The sequence below is a fragment of the Cherax quadricarinatus genome, chromosome 45 (assembly GCF_038502225.1).
Source record: "Cherax quadricarinatus isolate ZL_2023a chromosome 45, ASM3850222v1, whole genome shotgun sequence".
Classification (NCBI taxonomy): domain Eukaryota; kingdom Metazoa; phylum Arthropoda; class Malacostraca; order Decapoda; family Parastacidae; genus Cherax; species Cherax quadricarinatus.
In genome coordinates this window covers 11,246,489-11,271,839 of record NC_091336.1, presented here as the reverse complement: position 1 = coordinate 11,271,839, position 25,351 = coordinate 11,246,489, and the positions used below count along the sequence as shown (strand labels likewise).

The following is a 25,351-nucleotide window of genomic DNA, read 5'->3' as shown; positions in this document are numbered from 1 at the left end:
GTCCTGCTGCTTACAGAAGTGTTGACGATATACCTTTTTCTCTATTTTTCATATTTTATATAATTTTTATGTTCTGATAATCACAATTTGTAGTAGTTCATCATTTCGTAACCAATTACAATTTATAGTAGTTCTTGTCATTTCATAACTAATCTTTGTTCTGACACTAGTATTAGGTACTGAAATTGTACTCAAATTGTCAAAAACACATTGACAGGTGGACATTTACACCTGCCTTGGCCATTTACTATTGTCTAGAAATATATACAAAGTATTTATAGGTCCCAGCAATGTTTTGAAGAAGAAGAAGATGATGAAGACGAAGACGGCAAAGACGACGATGACGACGACTGATGATGATGATCAAGAGGAGGAGGAGAAGAATACATAATATTAGGTGATAAGTTCCCTTGAAGCATGAAAAACAAAGTCCACCCCTGACAGTGACATGATAAGATGAGATAACATCTGATAAGAGCTGACATTTGATGAGCATACACGAGGGTGGGGGAGGGTGCAGCTGATAAGAAATGATTAGAGGTGACATTTGATGAGCATCACCCCCCCCCTTTGTTTTGGCTGGTACACAAATATGTCTCTCTATTTGTCTGTGTCTAGCTCCCTGTCTATCTGTCTAGCTCTGTCTCAGAGAGCCACAAGACTGCATCATCACGTTTACTCATCAAGCAGAGTATAGCACTTTGTCTGGATTTTGGGGTTATCCTAGGTAATTTATACTATGTATACTTGTATTTATGTGTACCTGTAAAACAGAGATAGAGACAAACTGAAAGAGATAGACAAAGGCAGAGACAGACACAGACAGTGATAGACAGAGAGAGACAGACAGACAGAGATACACAGATGGACAAACCCTAAACTTGGGGTTAACATCACTTTCCTCTTACAAGAGGAGTGCTAATATGACATTACATCAGTGAATGCTTGGTGTTTGCTGCACTGTTTGCTCTAGCTGGGGCTCAATTTAACTGGCGCTCCCACAACGTACTAAGTGGTCCCAGATTTTTTTATTACTGCGTACACCGAGTGTTAAGACCCATTCTATGCTGACCCGGGCATCTCGGGCCAATCCTGTCAAATTTGAAGGCAGGAAAATTAACCCTTTGACTGTTTCAGGCCCCTCTCTGAAACTGTCATTCTATGTCGCTCAATTTTTGAAAAAAAAAAAAATTATTTTTTCTTATGAAATGATAGAGAATCTTTTCCCGATGGTAATGACACCAAAAGTTCTAAATTTGCTCGAAAACTCGTGGAATTATGCTCCCGCGAAGTTAGCGGTCTCGGTGACATATGCGTATCGGCGATTTCGCCGACTTTGAGCCCTATTTTCAGCCAATTCCATTGTTCCAGTTGACCAAACTCATAGCTATTTCTTTAGAACTCCATTTTATCTATCAGCTGAGTACAAGAAACCTCCCATTTACTAATTTGGACTACCCAATATGGTGGTCAGAAATTGGCAATTTGGCCAATTTCACGCAAAATAAAAAAGATGCCAATTTCAAAATAGGGTCCAGAATAAACAAGGTAGACATTCGTGGCACTAAAATAACATATGCTCTGTTCATTAGTCACATCTCTAGGCCCCTCTTATATTATTATTGCTTTCTATTTTGATTTTTTATTCATACAAAAAAATACAAAATTTACTGTTATGCAGACGACTGCATTATTGTAAAAATGGTATAAATAATATCAGTGCACTAGTGAAAGAATATTAGACTCCCCAGTTGACGTGTATTGGTCGTGTGGTGTGATTTATTTACTCTTGAACATTGGTAAAAATCGAACATTTCCGCTACTTTGAGCTCAGTTTCAAGGTCGTTTTCATCGTAAAAGTAATGAAAATCATCTCTATTTCTGTAATATGTTTTCCATTTTATCACCTAAGACCATGAAAACGCGAATACAACGATAAATACTATATGAAAATACACCTCAAAGTCGGCGTTTTATTCCAAAAAAACGATCAGAGTTTTTTTTTTCTTATTACGCAATGTGTGCTGCAGGATTTTTTTTATGTGGTGCACACTGACCACACAGACCCATTCTCTCACATGTGGGCCTACCAGCTTTCTCCCACTTGATTTGAAGCCGCTAGAATTATTGAGTATATATACGTCAGAAACATTGGCTCGTAAGACGTATTTATACGTCGAAAACAGTCAAAGGGTTAAAACATATATATACGTTTGGCGCTACGCATAAGAACGTATATATACGTTCGGACCGTTTAAGGATTAAATTATTAATGTTAATGTGCGAGAGGTGAGTGGCAGGGTGTATATTGAATAAAATCAGAATGGCACACCATCATCCTCTAACTTGGCACTTAAAGCAAGACTCTTACGACTCCTCTTTTTATCACAGCTAAGCTTAGATGCCATCGTCAACGAGAGCCAACTAGTTAACAAAAGAGTAAACGAGATAGAGAACGAGTTGCAGAGTTCAGACAATGTAAGAACACAAACTGAACAGGTAGTGGACGATCACTTGGTCAGGCGAAATAAATGCGTATTAATGTGTGTGTACTTTTAGTTCATTCACGTATGTTTGTAAGAGTTTGTAAAACATTTACCTCAATATTTTTTTTATTATAATAATAATTACCTGACAATACAAATACTCTTACATTGTGTACAAGTTGTACAAGTTAGTACAGAATAAACAAACAGCAACACATCATTTTTAGAGTAAATGAAGATATTATTATTATCATAATAAAAAGCACTAAACCCACAAGGGTCATGAATTGCTATATATAGAGTGAAGGTATATGAAAAGAATATTTTTCTACAGTTATCCCCCAGTTTAACAAGAGGAAACGTAATTCTTCCGACACTACCTACACAGCCTCTATGTAAACAAATTTCATACTTACGCAATTTTTATTCTGCGAGTGTATGCATCATGTTTAGATGCTATGTAATGGGTTTCATATATAATTGAGGAAAATATCAAAGATGGATTAATGAAAATGCCTATTTTAATGTAAAATAAGACATTTAATGTGCCCAAGAGTGATTGTTATTAAGTAGTACATGTACTGGCGCCATGATCAGAGAGACTTAGCGATTTTAATGTTTACCTGCACACCAGCACAGTGTGTAAGTATATTTAGGTACAGGTACACATAAGTACAATTATCAGAGTAAATATAAAATATGCAGTAACTTTAAAACACTTGAAATTTTGGAAAGTTTCTTGACATAATAGATGTGGTCACCGAGAATGTGAACAAACTGAGTGGGGTGCGCCGTATTTAAAAGACCGCTTGTCGTATAACAAATTTTGGTCAGAATTTGACATCGCCGTATTAGCGGAATGCCATAAAGTGGGGCCCTACTGTACAAGGTAGTGTGCCAGTGTTTACAGGCAGGGAGGACGATTCCAAGCATACATGCGATATATTTTGTATTATTCCATTGTTTTTAGTGCTTGTAACTGCTAAATAAGCCACCATGGGCCTAAAGGAAGTTTCTAGTGCCAGCCCTGTGATAAAGAAGGAAAGAAACAATAAAACTCAAGAAAAAACTCTTAGCAAAATACCAAAGTGGAGGAGGAAAGAGGGGTGAATGTGCCTTCTGCAGTGATTCAGTGATTCTACAATATGTAGGACACTAAAGCAGCAGGTATCAATAAAGGCTATAGTGCCAGCCAGCGATAATGTGTAGAATTAACAGTGTAGCAAGTAAGTTAAGCGAGTAAGCGATAGAAAAACGACACGAAAGTAACTCTCCAATGTTGCTGTATGTGTATCGGGCTGCTGAACATACACCGACCTGCTACATATCTTCCACCACTCAACACCTCTGCCAGCATCTCCTCCATCAAACTAATTAAACTAACATCTCCTCCAAGGTAAATGTAAATATAAAATTGTAAATGTAAGTGTAAATATAAAAGGACTCCAATGGAAATACGCAAGTCACTGACTTTTTTGGGTTATCCTAGGTACTTTACACATATGCTGCTATGTATGATAATCTATGTATATAACTGTATACCTGAATAAACTGTATACCTGAATAAACTTACTTATAAATTAACCCCTTGACTGTTTCGGCTGTATATACACATCTTACGAGCCACCGTGTTTGACGTATATATACTCAAAAATTCTAGCGGCTTCAAATCAAGCAGGAGAAAGATGGTAGACCCACATGTGAGAATGGGTCTGTGTGGTCAGTGTGCGCCATATAAAAAAAATCCTGCAGCACGCAGTGCATAATGAGAGAAAAAAAAAACGATCATGTTTTTGGATTAAAACGCTGACTTTGTGGTGCATTTTTGTATAATATTTATGGCGGTATTCTCGTTTTCTTGGTCTCATTTGAGAGAATGGAAAACATATTATAGAAATAGAGGTGATTTTGATTGGTTTTACTATGAAAAGAACCTTGATATGGAGCTCAAGGTAGGGGAAATGTTTGATTTTTGCCGATGTTCAAAAGTAAATAAATGATGTCATTGTCCAATAAATGTCCAACTAGCCATTCTAATATGCAGTCATGAATGGGTTGACATTATTTATACAATTACTGCAATATTGCAGTAGTTTGCCTAACATTAAATCTTCTATTTTTTGTTTGAATAAAAATTCAAAATAGAAAGCAAGAATAATATCAGAGGGGCCTGAAGACATGACTAATGAACAAAGAAAATGCTATTTTAGAGCCAGGAATGTCTGCATTGTTCATTGTGGACCCTATTTTGAAACTGGAATATTTTTTAATTTGCGTGAAATTGGCCAAATTGCAAATTTCTGACCAAGTTATTGGGTAGTTGAAATTGGTAAATGGGCAGTTTCTTGTACTCAGTCGATAGAAAAAATGGAGTTCTAAAGAAATAGCTATGAGTTTGGTCGACTGGAACACTGGAATTAGCCGAAAATAGGGCTCAAAGTGGGCGAAATCACCCATTTGTAAATATCGCTGAGGTCACTAACTTCACGAGAGCATAATTCCACGAGTTTTCCATCAAATTTTGTTCTTTTGGTGTCATTACCATCGGGAAAAAATTCTCTATCATTTCATAAGAAATTATTTTTTTTTTTTTTCAAAAATTTTTCAACACCAGGAAACACCTCAGGATTTGGGGTTTCGACAGTCAAAGGGTTAAAATGTAAATATTTCTTATTTATAAATTATGTTCATATATTGTTTGTGGATAATGGTGGTGGCAGAAGCCTGTACGGCTTCTCTCAGTGGCCGTTATAAACCCAGCAATAACACTTCCACCACTTATCCTCACATACATTATGACATTTTATTCATTCTAGAGTATACATCATGTTTCTATGTTATTAATATTGTTTATTACATCATATTAGATGAAATGTGATAGATAAATAAGCTGTAGAGTTGATAATAGCATCATATTGAAGTACTATTCTGTCGAGCCTCCTGACAGCAGGAATGGATTAATTGGATTTCCAGTACAGTGGACCCCCGGTATTCGATATTAATCCGTTCCTGAGAACTCATCGAATATCGAAAAGCGAATCAATTTTCCCCATAAGAAATAATGGAAATCAAATTAATCTGTGCAAGACACCCAAAAGTATGAAAATTTTTTTTTTTTTTTTACCACATGAAATATTAATTTTAATACACAAAAACTGAAGAAGACATGCACAGTTACATGACACTTACCTTTATTGAAGATCTGCTGATGATTGATGGGATGGGAGGAGGGGGAGTGTGTGGATGGTGTTAGTGTTTAGAAGGGGAATCCCCTTCCATTAGGACTTGAGGTAGCAAGTCCTTTTCCGGGGTTACTTCCCTTCTTTTAATGCCACTAAGATCAGCTTGAGAGTCACTGGACCTCTGCCGCACAACAAATCTGTCCATAGAGCTCTGTACCTCCCGTTCCTTTACGATTTGTCTAAAATGGGCCACAAAATTGTTATTGTAATAGTCACCAGCATGGCTTGCAATAGCTGTGTTAGGGTGATTTTCATCCATAAAGGTTTGCAGTTCAACCCACTGTGCACACATTTCCTTAATTTTTGAAGTAGGCGCAATGGATTCCACAACTGGCATAGGCTTCTCAGGGTTAGCCCCAAACCCTTCAAAATCTTTCTTAATTTCCATACTAATTCTCACCCTTTTTACCACAGGGTTGGCACTAGAAGCTTTCTTGGGGCCCATGGTGATATTTTGCAGAAACAAGCACCAAAAACAGTGATAATATGGAATGTACCAAATGTACCCTTAGATGCGCGCACACTGGCTGGCTTGTAAACACTGGCACACACAGGGCAGTACAGGCCACACGTGGACACGTCTCATATGAATCGTATCGAATACCGGGTTTCCAATCGGATACCAAGGCAAAATTTTTGCGTTAAAATGCATTGAATACCGGATTTATCGAATATCGATGCCATCGAATACCGGGGGTCCACTGTATTTCTTATGGGGAAAATTAATTCGGCTAACGATAAAATCGGTTAACCCTTTCAGGGTCCAAGGCCCAAATCTGGAGTCACGCACCAGTGTCCAAGAATTTAAAAAAAAAGTTATTTTTTCTTATGAAATCGTAGAGAATCTTTTTGTGAAGGTAATAAAACAAAGTACGAAATTTGGTGGAAAATTGACGAAATTATGCTCTCGCGAATTTTGATGTGTCAGCGATATTTACGAATCGGCGATTTTGCTGACTTTGACTCCCATTTTAGGCCAATTACATTATTCCAATCAACCAAATTCTTAGCTATTTCACTAGTATTACTTCTATTCTATCGATTGAGCACAAGAAATCGCCAAGTCAACTGTTTCAACTACAAAATAAAGTGATCGGAAATTGTTAATTTGGCCAATTTAACACAAAGTTCAAAATATTCCAATTTCAAAATAGGGTCCAGAATGAACAATGTAGGCATTCCTGGCACTAAACTAACATTTCCTCTGTTCATTAGTTATGTTTTGAGGCTTTACAAATAAATTCCATTTTGATTTTTTATTCACAATGAATTTTTATTCACACCAAAAAATAGAAGATTTACTGTTATGCAATACTGTAATAATTGTATAAATATCATCACCATATTTGTGAATGTATATTAGACCCACCAGCTGACGTGTATTAGACGTGTGAGGTCATTTGTTTACTCTTGAATATCGGCAAAAATTTAACATTTCTGCTACTTTGAGCTCAGTTTCAAGCCATTTCCAGTGCTAAAACCAATCAAAATCATCTCTATTTCTGTAATATGTCTTTCATTCTATCAAATGAGACCAAGAAATCGCAAATACAACTATAAAAAACATACGAAAAAACACTGCAAAGTTGCTGTTTTAATCGAAAAATCATGATTTAAGTTTTTTTCTCTCATTATACACAGTGTGCTGCAGGATCTGTTTTATGTGGTGCACACACCACATAGATGTATTCTCTCATATCTAGGCCCAAATGTACCACTCACAGTTTATCAGAGTGAGCTGAGCTCATGGCGTAGATCTACGGTTTGGACCCTGAACGTAAAGCCGTAGATCTACGGGACGGACCCTGAAAGGGTTAAGGACAAGCTCTCTGGAATGAATTAAAATCATTACCCGAGGGTCCATTGTATTTGGAAAAAACTCGCATGTAGATGAGCTTGCAAGTAGTGGTTCCACTGTATTTACAGTATTTGAAACTATAACACTTACATTTAAATATCTGTGTGACACCAGTACTGAGATAGGTTCAACCAAAGCAACAGTGCCAGAGATTTAAAATAATATGCAGAGAAACAACTACGTTTTCCACTGCTGACAATGTTTAGTAAATCATTATGACAGTAAGATAGTAGAAAAGTGGAAATAATGTAAGCTGTACTAATGTTCAGAAAAATTGACAGATCCCCAGAACTTGGGACCAACCTCTAACAAGCATTGTGGAAATTCTGGAAAAAGGATTTGTATTAAAGGATAAAACATGGAAAGCAAAAAACCTGCTAACTACCAATCAGTTCAGGTTCCAATCAGAAAGCTCTCATTTCTAACCCAGAATACTATGATTACACAATAATTATTCGTGGTTCATATGTTGGACTGCGTGCAGCCAGCAGTAACAGCCTGGTTGATCAGGCCCCGATCCACCATGAGGCTTGGTCACAGACCGGGCTGCGGGGGCGTCAATCCCCGGAACTCTCTCCAGGTAAACTCCAGTCCCACATACTCATCAAAAAGCAAATATGGAAACTCCAATACTCAACCTGCAACATATTTTTTTTAACCAAATTGCTAGAAAGACGATCAGTGTAGATGAGCCCTGGACAAAGTCCTGCTTCCAGAGTTGGGGTTCATGATAAAGCTTGTCTCCTTAGCTAGCCAGAAAATCCTGATAAATTCTTACATGCATCAACAAAAATTAGGTGCAACAGCATTAATAACCATTTGTGAGCCAGTGTATGTACTAAGAATCCACTTATACCTGTGGAGAACTACTAATGTTAGAAGTTAGAAAAGCATCTTGTCTAAATTTGGTAGTTCTGAATGGTGTTGCCTGCTGGAACAATAAGGTACCTGTCCAAGTCATGTCAATTAGCTTAGACACCACAATTTAGGACCAGTACACTCGTAGGACTCTTAACAATGCACATGTTATTCATCAGGGCAAGCATGGACATCTTATGGCATGAAAATAAGCCAAACTTATTATTAAAGTAGGGGTCAGATACAGATGGCAGTGGATGTAATCAGCACTCATCATCACAACACCCTTGAACAGAATCAAGATGCCTTGAACATAGCTAAACCCTGACATACAATCTTAAATTAAAAATGCCTGGTCCATAATCCAACAACTCTTCAAACTCAAATAATCCATCAGGCTGACTGCACAGCTTCTCTACCAGTACCAGCCCCTGACAATTCTTTACTGGTCTTACCTCACTCTCCAAGAGTATATACTGTACACACAAAATGTACAACTTTACAAAGCTCAACCCAATACCAACATTAAAGGTTACATAGACAATATTCCTACTTATGTCAGTGGAACCCAAAAAAAAGCAACAGTGCTATACTTCTATTATTGTTGGCTTATCACATTTACCAAGATCAAATTGGCTTTATATACAGAAAAATAAATGTCATTTAAATACTTAGTTTCAGAAATTTTTCCTAATAATGCAGGTTGCATATCAGGCACGAGTGTTCTGCAAACATGATACATGCTTTACATGAACCTTTTCCACTCAAATAAAGGTATCAGTGCCCCTGTGATCTGGGATTACATATGGACACCATTTTCAGTGATTAAAACATATTTTTTTTTTTTTTTAGCAAACTTAGTACGTACAGTGAAATCTCAATTGAATGGACTAATGGGAGGAAAGGAGTGTATGGTAATAATGACTGTCTGGAAAATCTTAAAGAAATTACAGTGGACCCCCGGATTTTGTCCGGTGCGGAAATTGTACAATTCGGATTTCAACCACTTTTTTCGGTGAAATTTTACCCCGGGTTTTGTACATCTGCTCGGCAACTAGACACGTCCACCTGGGCTGCTCATACGTTTGTGACTCGCCCTTGGGCACTTTGAATGTCTTATTTTACATTAATATAGACATTTTCATTAATCCATCTATGATATTTTTTTTCAAAATTATACAAGAAACATGTTACATTGCATATAAACATGTCTTTGTTACTCGTTCACTAAGAGTGTCCCTCGAGTCTTAATGCCACAGTAATACTAATACGTAATAATAATCACTCTTGGGCACATTAAATGTCTTATTTACATTTATACAAACATTTTCATTAATCCACCTATGATAATTTTTTCAAAATTATATAAGAAACACAAATAACCCGCACATAACGTCTCATCTCAGCTAGCCCTTGGTCTAAATTCTCCCTCACTGACTGTTACTAATCTGTCTTCTGTCTCACTCTCTCAGTATGAGCTTGAACTTCTTGGTTTTGGTCTTTCCTTTGCCACTTCGCCTACTCCTCGCGCTGGTATTTCCCCGATTAGCTCTTTTGATTCCTTTCGTCAATCTCGCTTCCGTAATCTTCCTGACTTGTCCACTTTTCGTGGTGCTCTCCTTCCCGCTCTTGTTAGTCTGTTTTCCAAGAATCGCCACCTTCCACGCTGTTACCAACTTGCCCTTTCTTCTCTTAAATCCAACACTAACATTGTCATACTATCTTCTGACAAAGGTAATTCGGTAGTTATCCTTGATCGCGAGGATTACCTCCGTAAAGCTGATGTTTTGCTCTCTGACTCGAGCACCTACACTCCTCTCGTTTCCAACCCTCTTGATCGCATCAAGATAACTTTCAACAAAAAACTAAGGACTCTCTCCGACCTCTGTCCTCCTGACTTTGACCTTGTTCAACGGTTTCGTGTCATCTGTCCCTCTCTTCCCTATTTCTATGGCCTTCCCAAAACTCATAAACCTGATATTCCTCTTCGTCCTATCATATCCTCTAGAGGTTCTGTCTCTTATTCTCTTGCTTCTTGGCTGGCCAAAACCCTCACTCCCTTTCTTGGTACTTTTTCTCCTGCCCACCTCCGTCACTCTCAAGACTTCATTGAACGGGTTCGCTCTCTCCCAACCTGTAAGATGCTTAGTCTTGACGTTGAGTCCCTCTTCACCAATGTCCCTCTTGATGATGTCCTTGATTTCCTTAGAGAGAAGGCCCATGAAGGGTTTCTTCATCTCCCTATCCCCACTGATGTCTTTCTTGATCTGATCCGCCTCTGTGTGGACTAACTCCTTTTCCTTCCAAGGGAAATATTATTCTCAAACCTTCGGTGTCGCTATGGGCTCTCCTCTCTCTCCTGTCCTTGCTAATCTTTACATGGAATACTTCGAGACTGTTCTTCTTCCTACCCTCGATGTGCAACCTTCACTCTGGCTCCGCTATGTGGATGACATCTTTGCTCTGTGGCCTCATGACTCCAGTCTCTTCCAACCTTTTCTTGAAGCTCTTAATAATCTTGCCCCTTCCATTAAGTTTAAAGCTGAATGGGAATCTAATTCCTTACTTCCTTTCCTTGATGTCCATGTCCACCGCTCAGATACAGGTTTTTCCTTTTCCGTTTACCGTAAACCTATGCACAGTGGCATGTACATTCACTACTTTTCCTATCATGCTTCCCCTGTCAAGAAAAGTGTTCTTATCTCCCTCTTTCTCCATGCAGTCCGCATCTGTGATCCTCGGTTCCTTCCAGCAGAAATTTCCACTCTTCATAATTCGTTCTCCCGTCTTGGCTACCCTTCCCATTTCATAGACTCTGCCCTCTCACGTGCTAAACGCAATTTCTTCTCTCCCAAACTCTCTACTCATGGGAACTCTTCTATCCTCTGCTTTCCCTACATTTCCGGTCTTTCTAATCTCAACAATTCTCTCCGTCCCTTAGACATTAAGCTTACCTTCCGCCAGACTAACACTCTTCGCACTAATCTCGTTCATACCTCTCCTCCCTCTACAGATGTTCCTGGTGTCTACTCTATTTCTTGCTCCTCCTGTCCTCTTCAATACTTCGGTGAAACTGGTCGATCTCTTTCTGAGACTTAGGGAGCACAAAAATAGTGTTAGGCTTGCCGACACTAACAATGCTCTTTTCTGTCACGTCAGAGATCATAGCCATCCTATTGACTGGTCTTCTGCTAAAACTGTCTTCCCTACTTCCAACTCGAACAGTCGCCGTCTAGTTGAATCCTCTCTAATACACAACTTTCCTTGTATGAACCTTAGCCCTGGCTTCGTCTCTGTAGATGCCTTCCTCTCCCACTACACTGTAAAATGCTCCAAACTTCAGAACACCCGTGACTTAACCTGAATCCTCACTTTTTCTTTTTCTTTTTCTTCTTCCTCTTCCCCTTTCCTCTCTCCTTTCCTCCTCTGGGTTGTCTTTCTCTCTCCTGTCTCGTGTTTCTGTTCCTTCTTCATTTATTTTATTTCACCACTTCCCCTTTCACGCACCTCTGTGCGCTTGCTCTCCCTCTGTGGGTATCTAGCTCTCTTGCAGTGCTCCCCTTCCTTTATATTTGACTGGCTCGTCTTCCTTATTTCCCACTTCTTCCGCTACCACTACTACTACCTCCTCTTCTTCTACTACAACTACTGTTGAAATTAAGACACATGTGCGGCGTCTAGCTGTCTTTGTTGTGGACGTTTCGCCATCCAGTGGCTGGCTGGATGGCGAAATGTCTACGATGGGGATGCCTGGGTGTTGTGCATGTGTCTTAATTTCATCCTGTCGGTATTATATAGAATTCTTGTACTACTACTACCACCTCTTCCTGCCTATATATAGCCGTCCTGCTCCACCTCTGTTAGTGTGACTTTGTCAATGGTCCAAGTCGGACCGAAACGTCGTCGTAAGCTTCTCTCTTTTATGTGCGGGTTATTTGTGTATTGTTCCAGTCACGGTATTGTGCCTTTTTGTTATTTATATAAGAAACATGTTACATAGCATATAAACATGCAATGTTTATATGCTATGGAGGAGTGGTAGTCAGTGGAGGGAAAATATTATGTTTCCTCTGGTCCAGCATTAGAGAAAACGTGTATAAATCTGCATTGGCCCAGTCACCGCCTTAATACATAACGCTTTTGTTTACAATTCTCGGCATAAATTATTCATTAATTCTCCATTTGTTTATAATGGAATCTGAAGGTAGTTGTTAGAAACTATTAAACTCGGTGAACATGGTATGTTGATGGTAATAACGTGGCTCTGGGCCACAGTGTTGGTAGCTGGTAGATGTAGCCCAGGAGGGCTACATCTACCAGCTACCTACACTGATTTCCTACCAATAAATACTACTCACCTCTCACCCTACATTAAGACTACAAATATTTTAAGGTAAGTAATGAATGTATTGTGTATGTATTTTACTTTTTGCTTTTTAATGCCTAGTTTTATTACTAAATTTATTTTTTGTTAATATTTTTGGGTGTCTGGAACGGATTACGTAATTGGATTTACATTATTTCTTACGGGAAAATTACTTCAGTGTTCGTCCATTTCAGATTTCGGCCGACTCCTCCTGGAACGGATTAAGGACGAAAACCAGGGGTCCACTGTATTTAGCTGTGATAATATTAATACTCCTAGGTAGTAGGTTGGTAGACAGCAACCACCCAGGGAGGTACTACTGTCTTGCCAGGTGAGTGTAAAATGGCCAGTAATTGTTTTACATGATGGTAGGATTGCTGGTGTCTTTTTTCTGTCTCAAACATGCAAGATTTCAGGTACATTCTGCTACTTCTACCTACACTTAGGTCACACTACACTTGCATGTACAAGAATATATATACACACACCCCTCTGGGTTCTCTATTTTCTTACAAGTTCTTGTTCTGGTTTATTTCCTTTTATCGCCGTGGGGAAGTGGAACAGAATTCTTCCTCCGTAAGCCATATGTGTCATAAGAGGCAGCTAAAATGCCAGAAGCAAGGGGCTAGTAACCCCTTCTGTATACATTACTGGAGTTGTGGTATGGTAAAAGAGAAACTTTTGTTTTTCTTTTTGGGCCACCCTGCCTCAGTGGGATACGGCCGGTTTGTTGAAAAAAAGACGAATATTAATACCGTAATGGATAATTGTGTAACCGATGGACTTTGTCCATTGTTTCCAAAATCAATTTACCCAGTGGATTTTGTCAATTATTTCCAAAATCTGTTAAATTAAGATCCATTAGAATAAAGTTTCACTGTGGTTTCAGTCATGTATTTCAATAAAATCTAACTGGTTCTGGCTATTTTACCTACAGCCATGAATACAAAATAAGTACACACATTAATGTTGCTGCTGCACCAGTATAGGAGTGGAAAAGGCAATGCCTATTCTTGGATATACATAATGCACTACTTTTACAGTATTTAGTCACCTTACATATAATTCTGGTTTATAGTGAAGCCATTAAATTAGCAGCATCCAAACTGAAATGACCATTACACTTACGACATGTTGGCTGCTTTATTTTTTATTTTGCTTTTGACTGCCTGTTTGACTTTCTTTATGACTCTCTCAATGCCTAATTTAACACTGTCCTTTACAGCACAAACAGTGTTATTGACCTTCACCTTGATGCGATCCACAGCTGATCGTACACCTCTATCTTCAAAAGTCGTGTGGACCACAGGACTAGGTTGTACCTGGGCCAGAGCCAATGCTGGTCTGGTAACACCAACATCATTTATTTATCTACTAAAATCAATAAACTAAATAAGTATGTTTCTAGTCCTTTAGCAACTGATAGGGAACTGCTGTTCAAGTTACTTACATACGTATGTGTACGTGTGTGTGTGTGTGTGTGTGTGTGTGAGTATGTGAATGTGTGTATATGTGGGCAGGCATATTGTGTATGCATGTGTATATGTGTGTGTGTGTAGTTTATATTATATATAATATTATATATATATATATATATATATATATATATATATATATATATATATATATATATATATATATATATATATATATATATATATATATATATATATATATATATATAAATTAAAATAAAATTCCTAATACATATAGCAATATCATTACAACATTAATACAGGTATAAAAGCAAAACTAGAATTCAAATATTGTATACTGAATATACAGCACAATTTTACAGAAAAGATCTGGATGTCAGCACATGCATGCCTCATAATACTGAACAAAGACATGTTAATAAAGGCAAATAACTTATAACAGGTTAGACTATGCTATATAATTGATGTCAAACAGCTTTCTAAGAATTCTATCTAGTGTCAGTGCTTTCACACACAAGTACACAAAATTTGTAAAGAAGCAAGGTCCAAGAATGGTTAATATCAGTGGCGGCTCGTCCATAGGAGCTGCAGAGCTATAGTTCCCCCAGATGCTCACTTCCAGATGTACAACTTCATCAACCTTATGCTACAATAATTTGCAATTGACAAATATATTACAGGAAAAATCTATTATATGTTGTTTTCAGTGTACAGTGGAACCTCTACTTACTAGTTAAATCCATTCCATGACCTTGCTCACATCTAGATTTGCTCATTTGCAGTCAATTTTCCTCAATTAAATTAACTGAAATGTAATCAATCCGTTCCAGCTCTCAGGAGGCACGACAAGATACTTCAATATTTCACTATCATCTATACGGCTTATTTATGTATCACAATTTATCTAATATAATAAACAAAATAAATAACACAAACCTGATATATACTCTAGAATGAATAAAATATGTCATTACGTTTGTGGCTACGTAGTGGTATTGGCGGCACTGGCGGCGGACGAGTTTGTCTGGAGACAGGACAAAATACTCCTTGAATATTTCACTAATATCAGCTCTATGGCTTATTTATCCATCACAATTCATCTAATATGACATAATAAACAATATAAATAACATAGAAACCTGATATATAATATAGAGTGAATAAAATACAGTGGACCCCCCGGTTATCGGTGAACTCGGTTATTGGTGGGGTTTTTGGCGCTTTACTGGCCATTCGCTCGGTTATAGGCCGTTTTTGACGTGTCCATCCACCGGCTGGGGCAGCTTGCTCTTCAGTTTGGCTATGTCTCTCGGTGGCTGAGGAAGCTTCTGCTAATACAGCCAAACATTTCGCTTGTTTACCATTGTTTTTAGTTTTTTCTTGCAGTGCAACTGTGAAATAAGTAACCATGGCTCCAAAGAAAGTTCCTAGTAAAGTTCCTGTGGTAAAGAAAGTGAGAAACACCATGGAATTCAAGCGTGAAGTAACAGAAAAGTTTGAGAGTGGTATGAAGGTGGTAGAACTTGCCAGGATGTACAGCAAGAATAAATCAACAATTACATCCATCCTGGCAAAGAAAGAACAAATCAAAGATGCTAATGTTGCAAAAGGAGTAGCTTTTCTAACTAAACAAAGGACACCGATAATGGAAGAGATGGAAAAGTTATTATTATTGTGGATTAAGGAAAAAGAATTAGTGGGAGACAGTGTAGTGGAGTCGATCATTTGTGAGAAGGCAAAGCAGCTGCACGAGGATCTTGCAAAGAAAATGCCTGGAACAAGTGCTGCAGTTTGTGAATTTAGGGCCAGCAAAGGATGGTTTGATAGATTTAACCCCTCGAGGATCCGTGCTGTAGATCTATGGCTTTATGTTGAGGGTTCAAACCTCAGATCTATGTCATGAGCTCAGCTCACTCTGGGCCTAGATACGAGAGAATACATCTATGTGGTATGTGTGTACCACATAAAACAAATCCTGCAGCACACAGTGCACAATAAGAGAAAAAAACAGAACGTAATTTTTTATTAAAACAGCGACTTTGCAGTGATTTTTCGTATGTTTTTTATAGGTGTATTTGCGATTTCTTGGTCTCGTTTGATTGAATGGAAGATATATTACAGAAATAGAGATGATTCTGATTGGTTTTGGTTTTAATATGGGAAATGGCTTGAAACTGAGCTCAAAGAAGCAGAAATGTTCAATTTTTGCCGATGTTCAAGAGTAAACAAATGACCTCACGTCTAATACACGCCAGCTGTTGGGTCTAATATACATTCGCAAATGTGGCGATATTATTTATACAATTATTACAATATTGAATAAGAGTAAATCTTCTATTTTTTGGTTTGAATAAAAATTCATTATGTGAATAAAAAATAAAAATGGAATTCATTAGTAAAGCCTGAAAACATAACTAATGAAGAGAGGAAATGTTAGTTTAGTGCCAGGAATGCCTACATTGTTTATTCTGGACCCTATTTTGAAATTAGAATATTTTGAACTTTGCATTAAATAGGCCAAATTACCAATTTCCGATCGCTTTATTTTGTAGTTGAACCAGTTGGCTTGGCGAATTCTTGTGCTCAATCGATAGAAGTAATACTAGTGAAATAGCTAAGAATTTGGTCGACTGGAATAATGTAATTGGCCTAAAATGGGAGTCAAAGTCGGCAATACTGCCGATGCGTAAATATCGCTGACACATCAAAATTTGTGAGAGCATAATTTCGTCAATTTTCCATCAAATTTCGTACTTTTTGTTTTATTACCTTCAGAAAAAGATTCTCTATCATTTCATAAGAAAAAATAATTATTTTTTTTTTGAAAATTCTTGGACACTGGTGCACCCTTTGAAATTTGGCTTCTGGACCCTGAAAGGGTTAACCCTTTCAGGGTCCAAGGCCCAAATCTGGAGTCACGCACCAGTGTCCAAGAATTTTCAAAAAAAAAATTTGTTATTTTTTCTTATGAAATCGTAGAGAATCTTTTTGTGAAGGTAATAAAACAAAAAGTACGAAATTTGGTGGAAAATTGACGAAATTATGCTCTCGCGAATTTTGATGTGTCAGGGACATTTACGAATCGGCGATTTTGCCGACTTTGACTCCCATTTTAGGCCAATTACATTATTCCAATCAACCAAATTCTTAGCTATTTCACTAGTATTACTTCTATTCTATCGATTGAGCACAAGAAATCGCCAAGTCAACTGTTTCAACTACAAAATAAAGTGATCGGAAATTGTTAATTTGGCCAATTTAACACAAAGTTCAAAATATTCCAATTTCAAAATAGGGTCCAGAATAAACAATGTAGGCATTCCTGGCACTAAACTAACGTTTCCTCTGTTCATTAGTTATGTTTTGAGGCTTTACAAATAAATTCCATTTTGATTTTTTATTCACATAATGAATTTTTATTCACACCAAAAAATAGAAGATTTACTGTTATGCAATACTGTAATAATTGTATAAATATCATCACCATATTTGTGAATGTATATTAGACCCACCAGCTGACGTGTATTAGACGTGTGAGGTCGTTTGTTTACTCTTGAATATCGGCAAAAATTTAACATTTCCGCTACTTTGAGCTCAGTTTCAAGCCATTTCCAGTGCTAAAACCAATCAAAATCATCTCTATTTCTGTAATATGTCTTCCATTCTATCAAATGAGACCAAGAAATCGCAAATACAACTATAAAAAACATACGAAAAAACACTGCAAAGTTGCTGTTTTAATCGAAAAATCATGATTTAAGTTTTTTTCTCTCATTATACACAGTGTGCTGCAGGATCTGTTTCATGTGGTGCACACATACCACATAGATGTATTCTCTCATATCTAGGCCCAAATGTACCACTCACAGTTTATCAGAGTGAGCTGAGCTCATGGCGTAGATCTACGGTTTGGACCCTGAACGTAAAGCCGTAGATCTACGGGACGGACCCTGAAAGGGTTAAGAAGCATAGTGGCATACAGTGTTGTAAGGCATGGTGAGGCTGCAAATTCTGACAAATGTGCAGCTGAAAAGTATGTTCACGAATTTCAGGACTATATAAAGGCTGAAGGATTCGAATCCCAACAAGTTTTCAATGACGAAACAGGCCTGTTTTGGAAGAAAATGCCAAACAGGACCTACATTACCCAGGAGGAAAAGGCACTGTCAGGACACAAGCCTATGAAAGACAGGCTTACTCTTTTGTTGTGTGGTAATGCTAGTGGGGATTTCAAACTGAAGTCTTTACTTGTGTATCACTCAGGGGGATTCCCCTTCCAAACACTAACTCCTCCCTCTTTCCTCCTCCCTATCTTCCAGAAACCAGCATTAGCCTTCAATAAAGGTATGTAATACTTACATAATTGTATATATATAAAAAAAAAAATAAAAAAAAAGTGAATATTTTTGTTTGGGGTGTTAATGTTGCAGTTTAAAAACTGTAGTGTAAAGCACCCTTCTGGCAAGACAGTGATGGAGTGAATGATGGTGAAAGTTTTTCTTTTTCGGGCCACCCTGCCTTGGTGGGAATCGGCCAGTGTGATAATAAAATAAAAAATTTTTGTTTGGAACGAATTAACTATTTCCATTAATTCTTATGGGAAATATTAATTCAGTTATCGGCTGACCGTCAGAAATGGATTACGGCCGATAACCAAGGGTCCACTGTATGTCATTCCATGACAAGTGGAGGCGGCCACAACCAGTCCCGCATTTTTGTGGTAATCACTGCCATCTAGTGATGGCCTTTCGAAGTCGTCTATTATAATTATTATTGAACAGTGGACCCCCAGTTTTCGTAATTAATCCATTCATGACCGACTGACAACCCGAATCTGACAATTTCCGAATTAATTTTCCCCATAAGAAATAATGTAAATCCAATTAATCCATTTCAGACACCAAAAAGTATTAACCCTTTAAGGGTCGAGAGGCCCTCTCCAAAACTTTTTCTAAGGGTCAAAAATTTTTCGGGGAAAAAAAAAAAAAATTCTTATGAAAAGATAGAGAATCTTTTCCCGATCATAATGACACCAAAAGTATGAAATTTGATGGAAAACTTAGGGAATTATGCTCTCGCAAAATTAGCACTCTCGATGATGTTTACACATCGGAGATTTCACCCACTTTGAGCCCTATTTTTGGCTAATTCCAGTATACTAGTCGACAAAAATCATAACTATTTCGCTAGAACTCCATTTTTTTCTATTGAATGAGTACAGGAAACCACCCATTTAGCAATTTCAACTATCCAATAAAGTGGTCAGAAATTAGCAATTTTGCCAATTTCACAAATTTCAAAAGATGTCAATTTCCAAATAGGGTCCAGAATAAACAAGAAAGACATTCCTGGTACTAAAATAACATTTCCTCCGTTCATTAGTCACGTCCCCATGCCCCTCTTACATTTCTTTTGCTTTCTACTTTGAATTTTTATTCTCACAAAAAATAGAAGATTTACTGCTACGTAGACTACTGCATTAGTGTGGAAATGGTATAAATAATATCAGCACACTTGTGAAAGAATATTAGACTCACCAGTTGACGTGTATTGGACACGTGGCATGATTTGTTTACTTTTGAACTTTGGTAAAAATCGAAAATTTCTGCTATTTTGAGCTCAATTTCAAGGTACTTTTCATTGTGAAACCAATCAAAATCGTCTCAATTTCTGTAATATGTCTTCCATTCTATAAAATGAAACCAGAAAAACTAGAATACAACCATAAATACCATACGAAAATACAGTGCAAAGTCGCTGTTTTAAACCAAAAACACGGTCAAAGATTTTTTTTCTCATTAAACAATGTGTGCTGCAGGATTTTTTTTTTATACTGCACACACTTACCACATAGATCCATTCTTTCATATGTAGGCCTACCAGCTTTCTCTTGCTAGATTTGAGGGCGCTAGAATTTAGGCGTACTAGTACGTCAATAACCCTTGTGCATAAGCCGTACTAGTACGTCAAACCCTGAAAGGGTTAAAAAAAAAATTTTCTACATGAAATATACCTTTATCTAAACAGAAAACAATGATACATGAAGAATAAAACAATAATAACATCACACTTACCTTTATTGAAGACATGGTGATGTATGGAAGACATGAGGAGGGGAGAGAATGGAGGAGTTTACAATTGTTTGGAAGGGGAATCCCCTTCCATAAAGACTTCAGGTACCAAGTCCTTATCCTGGGTTACTGCCCTTCTTTGTTTTTCAATGCCACTAGGACCAGCTTGAGTCACTGGACCCCAGTCACTCAAAAAAAAAAAAAAAAAAGTGTTCCAGAGAAGTTTGTTTCTGGCATGTTAGGAATTGTGTTGGGAGACAGGACAAGATTGTCCTTCAATATGACACTAATATCAGCTCTACGGCTTATTTATCTAGCACAATTCATCTAATATGACATAATAAACAAAATTAACCCTCTCAGGGTTTTCGACGTACTAGTATGGCTTACACACCAGGCTTATTAACGTACTAGAACGCCTAAATTCTAGTGCCTTCAAATCTAGTGAAAGCTGGTAGGCCTACATATGAAAGAATGGGTCTATGTGGTCAGTGTGCACAGTACAAAAAAAATCCTGCAGCACACAGTGCATAATGAGAAAAAAAAACTTTGACCGTGCTTTTGGATTAAAACGGCGACTTTGCACTGTATTTTCGTATGGTATTTATAGTTGTATTCTAGTTTTCCTGGTCTCATGTTATAGAATGGAAGACATATTACTGAAATTGAGATGATTTTGATTGGTTTCACAATGAAAAGTACCTTGAAACTGAGCTCAAAGTAGCAGAAATGTTCGACTTTTGCCAAAGTTCAAAAGTAAACAAATCAAGCCAAGCGTCCAATACACATCAACTGGCAAGTCTAATATTCTTTCACAAGTGCGCTGATATTATTTATGCCATTTCTATACTAATGCAGTAGTCTGCATGACAGTAAATCTTCTATTTTTTGTAAGAATAAAAATTCAAAGTGGAAAGCAAAAGAAGTATAAGACGGGCCTGGGGACATGATTAACGAACAGAGAACTTGTTATTTTAGTGCCAGGAATGTCTGTCTTGTTTATTCTGGACCCTATTTGGAAATTGGCATCTTCTGAAATTTGTGTGAAATTGGCAAAATTGCCAATTTCTAACCACTTTATTGGATAGTTGAAACTGGTAAATGGGTGGTTTCTTGTACCCATTCAATAGAAAAAATGGAGTTCAAGCAAAATAAATATGATTTTTGTCGACTAGTACACAAGAATTGGCCGAAAATAGGGCTCAAAGTGGGTGAAATCGCCAATGTGTAAACATCGGCGAGACCGCTAACTTCACAAGAGCATAATTCTGTAAGTTTTCCAACAATTTCATATTTTTGGTGTCATTATGATCGGGAAAAGATTCTCTATTATTTCATAAGAATTTTTTTTTTCCGAAAAACTTTCGACCCTGAGAACAAGTTTAGGGGAGGGCCTCTTGACCCTGAAAGGGTTAATAACATAGAAACATGACATTTACTCTAGAAGGAATAAAATATGGCATTAAGAATGCCACAAGTGGTGATGCATTGTTTGTTGTTGGGTGTATAAGGGCCACTGAAAGATAAGCCTTACATAGTGGCAGTGAAGGCAGCAACACGAGGCAGCAGAGGTGGCCCTATATACTTCCAACAACAATGGAGGAGTCAGTTTCGTGCTGTCCTTTTTCTATCGATTAATCGCTTAACTTACTTGCTACACGGTTAATGCTAGACTTCATCGCTGGCTGGCGCTATAGCCTTTATCGACTCCTCCTGCTTTAGTATCGTACATATTGCAGAATCAGTGAAAAAGGCACATTCTCCCCTCTCTCTCAGCCCTTTACCAAAGGGCTGGCTGGCACTAGAAACTTTCTCTAGGCCTATGGTGGCTTATTTAGCAGTTGCAAGCACTAAAAAGAATGGAATAATATGAAATGTATCTTACGAGTGTGTGGGATCGTGCTCACTGGCTGATGAACAATGGCACACAGTGTTGGGCCGCCGTTGCTTTGCGGACGCATTTGGGACGAATGACTATTACTAAGTTCAATGACTATCGAGCCAATATTTTGAAAAAAAAAAAAAAAAAAAAAAAAAAGGTACTTATTCTTAATATTAAGAAATCCGACGACGCCATGATCCGGAGGTCCACTGTATAGTACATTATTATTATGCATGTATTATTATTAAATGTATACTATTATTATACAGTGGACCCTCGGCTAATGAACACATCGTATAATGTTAAATCCGCCCAACGAAGCGTTCAAGTGTAAAAATTCTGACCTGGCTAACACTAAAAAACTTGCCCAACGTGATTCGTCCCGAACCTGTCCATCCAGCATGAGCGCCTCAGCTGCCCTGCTGTCATTGTTTACAAGCCAGGGTGGCCGGTTTCACGCATACATTCGATACATTGTGTATTATTCCATTGTTCATAGTGCTTCTAACTGCTAAGTAAGTATCCCTGGGCCCAATAAAGCTTCTAGTGCCAACCCTGTGGTAAAAAGGGTGAGAAATACTATCGAAATACAGTGGACCCCCACCTTACGATATTAATCCGTTCCTGAGAGCTCATCATAAGCCGAAATGATCGTTAGCCGAATTAATTTTCCCCATAAGAAATAATGGAAATCAAATTAATCCGTTCCTGACACCCCAAAGTATGAAAAAAAAAAATTTACCACATGAAATATTAATTTTAATACACACAAACTGAAGACATGCACAATTACTACTCTACTAAGAATAGAATACATGACACTTACCTTTATTGAAGATCTGGTGATGATTGATGGGATGGGAGGAGGGGAGTGTGTGGAAGTTATTGTTTAGAAGGGGAATCCCCTTCCATTAGGACTTGAGGTAGCAAGTCCTTTTCTGGGGTTACTTCCCTTCTTTTAATGCCACTAGGACCAGCTTGAGAGTCACTTGACCTCTGTCACACAACAAATCTGTCCATAGAGCTCTGTACCTCCTGAACAATGTAGCATTAGGTATGAACTTTGGTTATTTAAATTTTGAAGTGTTAAGATCTAGGTAATTGGGAGATCTTTTGGCAAATTTAAGTATGCATACTGGTCAGAGAGCCTGTCATAAGTCCAAGTCGTTGGTAAACGAGTACGTTGCTAAGTGAGGAGAGGCTGCACAGATGAATACTGTAATTTGATTTTCATGTAAAAGATGGGCCTTATCTATTTCTCGTGTACAGATCACAGTTATTAGTAAACTCATGCACTGCCTGACATTTTACACTTTAGAACTACCAGTGCTAATATAATGTTAATATTACCTAAACTTAATAAAAACTATTTTTTAATAAACCTTACTTACTTGTCAGCAATTTCCTTGAAAACTTTATCATCAATTCCAAATGGTGTGTCGCAGCAAAATCGGTTCTCCTTTGTTCCACAACAGTACTTTTTTTCTTGAGAGTCTGTCAACTGGGGGCATGTTAGATAAGATGTTTGTCCCCAAAGGTTCTCTGTGCTGCAGGTCATTGCACAGCCTGGAAGAAAGTATTGTATTCTCTCTAAGAGATATTTAATATTGTATAGTACTGTACATCCAAACAATTTATAACAAGAGAATTTGCCTAACCTAATCATAAACAACAAAGATTACACTAACTTTTCCAGATTGTCTCGTAAGAGTCAAGATAATACTTATCCATAAAGGTGATCAAGAGAGTTAATCAGGGGCAATACACAAATACACACTCACTCCTTGCCACTCTGGATTCAGACCTATGAAAAGCACAATTGAGGCAATTATAAAAGTGTTTGACAGTGTATACAGCACTTTCAAGAAATGAGTACCCAAAGATTTTTTAATTGTACTGCATAAAGCTTGTGGTATGGTTGACCCCAATATTCTTCCCAAACTAAGACACTACGGACTGAGAGGGTACACATACAAAAACAGTACTTTCAATTCTACTAAAACAATAACATACAAGTCACTAATAGCACTTAAACTGCCCTTCCAATGAAATTAAGAAGTGTCCCTCAAGGTAGAATCTCAGTACCTTCCTTTCCTTGCTTATATCAATGACTCGTCAAGTGATACCCAGCATCTAAAATGCATTATTTACAATTTACATGACCTATATCTTATATTGCAAACCATTACGTGTTTATGATATATAAACTAGCCCTCAATATTGAAAAACCACTGTTCATATTAATAAAGGCTTCCTTTTGCTGCATGTGTTTTTTATACTACTTTTTGAGAGCTTTGCATATTTGTAGTCCAGAGTTCATAGATGAAAAAAACTAAAAAATTTATGAAATAGCTAATGATCTAAAATACCCAAGAAACTTAATTGATAAATCCTTTAAAACTGCCTGAAATACTTTTTACAATTCAAAAAGGGACAACCAACCTTATTCAACTAAAAATATGTTGGTTCTCACTTACCATGAAAACCTGGTTGATATGCTTTCTCTTCTTAAGACTTTTAATATCAAAGTTGTATTTAAAAATCTTGATACTGTATGTATGTATGTACGTGTGTGTGTGTTTATGTATATTATATATACAGTAGGGCCCCACTTACATGGCAGGATACTGCCAGAAAACAGACATCGCCGGAAAGCAGAATGCCATTTTTTCCACTTATAAATGCATATAAATGCCAGATAACAAGTTTACACTAACATATATTAAGTTAGCAATACAACTAGGCATTAAAAAAAAATGAAAAGTAAAATACACACACAGTACACTCATTATTTACCTGAAAATATTTGTAGTCTTAATGTAGGGAAAAAGGCAAGTAGTAGTTACTGCAAGAAGTTAGGTGTGGTAGCCCTCCTGGCCACCCCCACCCACACATGTACTACAACGATGCTTAACCCTTAAACTGTCCAAATGTAGATCTATGTCCACGTGCAGGGGGTGGGGGTGCTCTGAACATAGATCAACTTTTTTTTTTTACATGCTTTCAAATGGGGAAAATCAAGGTTGGAGCACTACGCACATGAATGTAGATCTACGTTTGGACAGAATTAAAGAGCATATTTTTGTGAAGGTAATAAGCCCAAAAAATAAAAATTCAGATCAGTAGTACTTACCGAGATACAGTGCCAAGAA

The 25,351-nt window shown here is 37.5% G+C and overlaps 1 protein-coding gene across 2 annotated transcripts in view; it reads right to left on the bottom strand.

Annotated features, from left to right (window-relative positions):
• LOC128694844 (uncharacterized) overlaps positions 1–25,351 on the bottom strand; it is a 91,636-nt gene that overhangs the window by 49,019 nt on the left and 17,266 nt on the right. The window contains exons 2-3 of one of the 2 annotated variants that reach the window (XM_070094291.1): positions 23,591–23,765; positions 13,942–14,154 (exon numbers count right to left, since the gene is read on the bottom strand). In XM_070094291.1, coding sequence (XP_069950392.1) covers positions 13,942–14,154; positions 23,591–23,765 — 388 coding nt within the window. The remainder of the gene's footprint in view (positions 1–13,941; positions 14,155–23,590; positions 23,766–25,351) is intronic. The other variant, XM_070094290.1, reaches the window with a different exon arrangement.